Source organism: Glycine soja, chromosome 13, assembly GCF_004193775.1.
Source record: "Glycine soja cultivar W05 chromosome 13, ASM419377v2, whole genome shotgun sequence".
Classification (NCBI taxonomy): Eukaryota; Viridiplantae; Streptophyta; class Magnoliopsida; order Fabales; family Fabaceae; genus Glycine; species Glycine soja.
In genome coordinates this window covers 29588508-29594244 of record NC_041014.1, presented here as the reverse complement: position 1 = coordinate 29594244, position 5737 = coordinate 29588508, and the positions used below count along the sequence as shown (strand labels likewise).

The 5737-nt window shown below is 36.5% G+C and overlaps 1 protein-coding gene across 3 annotated transcripts; it reads left to right on the top strand.

Moving 5' to 3' along the window:
• LOC114382574 (DEAD-box ATP-dependent RNA helicase 18-like) lies at positions 1–5737 on the top strand. 3 transcript variants are annotated; one of them, XM_028342093.1, is made up of 13 exons: positions 1–82; positions 577–912; positions 1073–1309; positions 1642–1902; positions 2142–2221; positions 2323–2428; positions 2566–2679; positions 2818–2916; positions 3018–3107; positions 3485–3591; positions 3668–3811; positions 4319–4566; positions 5295–5737. In XM_028342093.1, the coding sequence occupies exons 2-13, from the start codon at positions 649–651 to the stop codon at positions 5540–5542; spliced, it is 1998 nt and encodes a 665-aa protein (XP_028197894.1). In that variant the 5' UTR covers positions 1–82; positions 577–648; the 3' UTR covers positions 5543–5737. The 3 variants fall into 3 exon arrangements, with proteins under 3 accessions (XP_028197894.1, XP_028197895.1, XP_028197896.1); XM_028342094.1 differs by lacking the exon at positions 1–82 and having other exon boundaries at positions 429–912; positions 5278–5526; XM_028342095.1 differs by lacking the exons at positions 1–82; positions 5295–5737 and having other exon boundaries at positions 438–912; positions 4319–4893.

Here is a 5737-nt window from a genome sequence, read left to right as displayed (position 1 = left end):
CTGAAGTTTTTTTTTCATATTTATTTCGGTGCTTGTAGATTTTACGAAGTGGCAAGTAAACGATACCACACTTTGGTTTCAGGTTGGCTCCATCATGTCACACTTATTTCTTTGGTTTCTTGCTAGTAGAGTTCCATCCATTAGTATTATTTTTTAGCTGTCTATGGTCATTGACATAATTCATAAATACTGAATATAATCTGTATTTTTTTTGGGGGGGCTTTAGCACTCTAAATCTGAACAAACAAGTAAATTTCCAAATTAGTCATTCTACCATTTTTGTCTCTGAAATTTTAAAAACTCTTCGTTATTCTGTCTCTTTACAAAACGTCATTTACTTTAGTCTTTTTGGTGTAAAATGACAGTGAAAATTATAGCTGAAAAGGATAAAAAGAATGACTTTTTGCAAAATCAGGGACTAACAAAGGGTTTTTTAAATCTTAGGTACTAAAATGCTCAACCCATATAATTTTGAGGATTAATTTAGGGGTTTAGTAGTAAAAGAAAGTTGCTTTTTGATTTTTTTCGTTGTTATTTTGATTTTTTTTCATTAACCCATGAAATAAACCCACCCAGAGAGAAGGTACAGGTACAACAAAGGAAGGAAATTGCATAAAGGCAACGAACACATTGAACGGCGGCGCCGCCATGGATTCCGAGTTCCCCGACAAAGCGTTAACGAGCGTGCGTTTTTCCGACCTGAATCCGCCACTCTCTGAACCGGTTCTCCAAGCCCTATCACACTCCGGCTTCGACTTCTGCACCCCCGTCCAAGCCGCCACCATTCCCTTGCTCTGCAGTTTCAAGGACGTCGCCGTCGACGCCGCCACCGGTTCCGGCAAAACCCTAGCTTTTGTCGTTCCTCTCGTCGAGATTCTACGTCGCTCCTCTTCTCATCCCAAGCCTCACAAGGTAGCGTGATATTGGAATTTAAGAATACGTGCATCGCGGAATACTTGTGTTTTAGTTAGTTCCAGTTTATTTTGTTGAGCTTGGATATAATTAGGTTAATAGCAATAAATAATCTAATAAGCAATTAGTATAATCATTATTATGTGTACACTTGTTGTAGGTGCTAGGAATAATTATATCCCCTACAAGGGAGCTATCAACTCAAATATATCATGTTGCACAGTCCTTCATTTCAACATTGATGAATGTTAAGTCCATGCTCCTCGTTGGTGGAGCAGAAGTAAAAACAGACATAAAGAAAATAGAGGAGGAAGGAGCAAACATATTGATTGGCACGCCCGGACGGCTATATGACATAATGAATCGGATGGATGTTTTGGATCTTAAAAACCTTGAGGTATGTGTTTCATGCTTCATTTTCATGTATGATTTGACATTGTTTATATACATAGGACATGAAGATTTCTTTGGTCTTGTTGACAAAATAATATTTAGTTGATGTTGTTGCGTCCTGCTTCAAGATCCCTGGTCTTCTATTCTATGTACGCATTAGCAGAGGAACATGGGTTAATGACTTCATGCTGTTGTGAAGTTCTGATCTTTTGGAAATTTTTTTACTCTTTGGATTATTTGATTTGGTGTATTACCCCCCCCCCCCCCCCCCCCCCCCTTCCCCCCACACACACACACTAATTTAGCAAGTTGACATTATTATGATTATTCTTACAGATTTTGATTTTGGATGAGGCTGATAGACTCTTAGATATGGGATTCCAGAAGCAGATAACTTCTATTATATCTCTCTTGCCTAAGCTTCGGAGAACTGGTCTGTTCTCTGCTACTCAAACTGAGGCTATTGAAGAGCTTGCTAAGGCAGGATTGAGGAACCCTGTGAGGGTTGAAGTTCGAGCAGAAACAAAATCAGAAAAGGGTCCCGCATCATCAAAACAACCAGAATCTTCCAAAACACCTTCAGGACTTCACATTGAGGTAAAACTTATGAGGCATGCCCTAATGCTGTAGTTTAAATGTAACTTTGCTATCCAATGATTTCATTTTCTCATCTTAGTAGCAGAATCATTTCAATATTGTTTGGTAATTTACCTGTGGTTCTCTGTCTTACAGTCTTACTGGAATCCATATAATAGGTTTCATGTACTGCTAATAGATACACAATTATGTTTATCCTTTGCTTATATATTCATCCTCTCATACTTTTGAGTTTGCAGTACTTGGAATGCGAGGAAGATAAGAAGCCATCACAGCTACTAGATATCCTTATTAAGAATCGCTCAAAAAAAATTATAATGTGAGATACACATTGATAATTAATGATGTGATTTGTGCAGTAGAAGAGTAATTTATCAGATATAATTTATCTTACTCAACATCATTTTGACTCTAATGCAGATATTTCATGACTTGTGCATGCGTTGATTATTGGGGAGCTGTCCTTCCTTGTCTTTCTGTTTTGAAAGGCTTCTCCTTGATTCCCCTACATGGGAAGATGAAGCAGGTATAGTTTTGGATGTTAGCATTTTTCAATATTGAAGCATAATATTCTATTAATCAGCATTGTTTTTCTTTTTTCCCATTATTTTGTCAGTGTCTTACTGTTTACATACATGATTATTTATTTATTTTGTCATATAGTCTGCCAGGGAGAAAGCACTAGCTTCATTTACAACCCTTTCAAATGGAATTCTTCTATGTACAGATGTTGCTGCACGTGGACTTGACATACCGGGTGTAGATTGTATAGTGCAGGTAGCTCTGTGCTTCTGTGACCTTGTATATGATACTGTCTATTGACTATTGCATTTCATCTTTTTTGGTTCTCTCTCTCTCTCCCTTGGCTGCTAAAATAGACCATACAGTGTGGTTAAAATGTTTTTTCTTGTGCAGTATGATCCTCCTCAAGATCCAAACGTTTTCATACATAGAGTAGGTCGAACTGCTCGGCTGGGTAAACAAGGTCATGCTGTTGTCTTCTTATTACCAAAGGTTTGGTCAAAGTATATTAATGCTGTAATGCTTTTGATATTCCATGCAGTATTCTTTTCAAGTGTCAATTTTATTGTAATGTAATCTATACAAATGTGTAGGAGGAATCTTATGTAGAATTCCTGCGTATAAGAAGAGTTCCCCTTCAAGAGAGAATATGTTCTGATGATGCTACCGATGTTGTTCCTCAGGTTTGCTCTAGGCCTTTATAATCTTAATTTTTTATTTTGTCATAATATTTGTATTAACACAGTAGAAAGATCCTTTGCATGCTGGTTAATGGTTAGTGATACTCATTAGATATATGAACTAGTTAATCCTTTTTTCTGACTTCTAATAGAGTCAACTAAATAGTTAGTGGAAATAAATTCCCTGATACAACATGATATGAAGCCCAGATTGCCACCTAGGCTAATGCTGATTTTGTTCATTCACTCTTGGAATTTTTTTTTATTGCTTGTTTGAGTAAACATGCTTACCAGTCCTATATTTATCAAACTGCAAATTGTATATGATTTACCATTTTCCAATTTTCCGATAACAACACTATTGATTAAACTTGCTTAAGATTCGTTCTGCCGCAAAAAAAGATCGTGATGTCATGGAAAAGGGAATTAAGGCTTTTGTTTCTTACATCCGTGCTTATAAAGAGCATCACTGTTCCTATATTTTTAGGTGAGTCATTTTTAATGTTGCTTTCATTTTATAATGAAACATCATCATTATCAAACTAATTATCTCACTCTTGCAGGTGGAAAGAACTTGAAATTGGTAAATTGGCTACGGGATTTGGCTTATTACAACTTCCTTCAATGCCGGAGGTAAAACACCACTCACTTTCCACGGATGGATTTGAGCCAGTTGAAGATATCAATTTGGTGGACATTAAGTACAGGTAAAAACATTTTCATAGCTTAACTTTTCTAGTTCTTGGGTAAAAGCATTGTCAAGAACCATTTCTCCCCAAAAGCTTATGAATGATATAAATAATTGAATATAATGTCTAACATGCCATAGGAGCCTTTTGGGCTTTAAGCAAAGGGCTGGGCCACCTTACCTTGTGCTAAAATTTATCTTTTTTAATTTGAAGAATGGAGATAGAATATGTCAAACTCTCTGTCCTGTACACTTAGTCAAGAGTCTCTAATACCATGTCAGGAACCTTCGTTCCCAAAAAGTCAATCTGATAGGTTAAAACTCATGAATGGCTGTACATCTAATAAGAATCAATTGTTCCAATGCTATCCAATTCCCCTTTTACGATCATAGAATGATGGAATTTACTTTCTTGTCTTGTAAGATTTACAATTGACTTTAATATGAGTGTCCTGGATTCATATTTTCTTTACTCTTCCTTTCTCTCTTAGAAACCCATGCTGATGGCTTAACTTCAATAATATAGGGATAAATCACGGGAGAAACAAAGGAAGAAGAACCTGCAAGCAAAGAAAGAAGCCAAAGAGAGAGAGCCAAAACCTCAAAAACCGAAGAAAACCCCAATTGCACCCACTGCCACGCGGAAGAAAACAGCCCGACAGAGACGTGCTCAGCAGACAATGGAAGACGAGGAAGAGTTGATGCAGGAATACCGCTTATTGAAGAAATTGAAGAAAGGGACCATAGATGAGAACGAATATGCCAAGTTGACAGGTACTGAGGAATTACTGTGAAAGCAAAGTATGCATGCCTGATTATGCTGTTCTGGATATCATGGTTGCTGTTGTAAAGGTATTCAGTAATGAATGACAGTTTCAAACAAAAAAATTTGGCTAGTAGATTATAATATTCTTGCCCACGGGTTACTATACTAGTTAACACAAAAGGCAAGAATTTGTGATTTGACTTTGACCCATTAACACACTAATAGGTGGCTGCTGTGAAAATTTAGTAATGATAGGCTCAAGGAGACCATTCTATCTATACCATTAGAACTACAAAGAAAAGCTAAAAGATAAACATATATATTTTTCATTGATATCTCAATAGAGTGCGAATCTTACATTATATAATAACCCTGATGGATGATATACACTTGTCATAATCTATTATTTTAGCAAATATAAAATAAAACTGAATAATATAAAAAGGATAACACCTAAGTTATTTAGTATTTAAAGTACCTATTTGGGTCTCACTAGGTCCATTCCTATCAAGTAACCAATCATATTTCCGTTATCTTATTCGTACTGCTATTTTTGCAACAATCTCTGGTGCAATTTAGCTTGCTATTATAATTATTAAGAGCCATGCATACACAAAATGGCAAATTAACTAACTGGAAAAGAATCATATAGGTTTATTATATTCTTCCCATTTCTTACCTCATTCTTTTGAAAGTAACAACTAAGGATAACATGTCAGTTTTTGCATGGCGAAAGGTGCGCAAGGCGATGAGATCATTTTCCCTCAAGCACTGTTGGTCGCAGAAAATGAACCACCCTCAGGTTTGGCACATAGTAATGGTTGGAATCCTTTACCCATTTTCTTGAGCATCATATCAAACTCATGGCAACCTTTGTCATACACGGTCACTGAAATTGCCTATCTAATATCTTCACCTTCTTTAAAGAACTCTAAGAGGATGTCTTCGAACCCTTGCACGGGCAAGCATAGGTTCCACTTGTAATTGCTCAGTTTTGTCATATATGGCATGCTCAACTCAAAGTCTTTCACAATGCCCACGCTCATTATGAACTCTAGCTGCAACTCATCTTTAAATAGAATTTCATTTACCGCTTTGTTGTCTTCAACCACATTTTGTCCCTTCCCTGAATTTGATGAGCTCTCTGCCATTAGAGATGTCATAAGCAAACAAACAAAT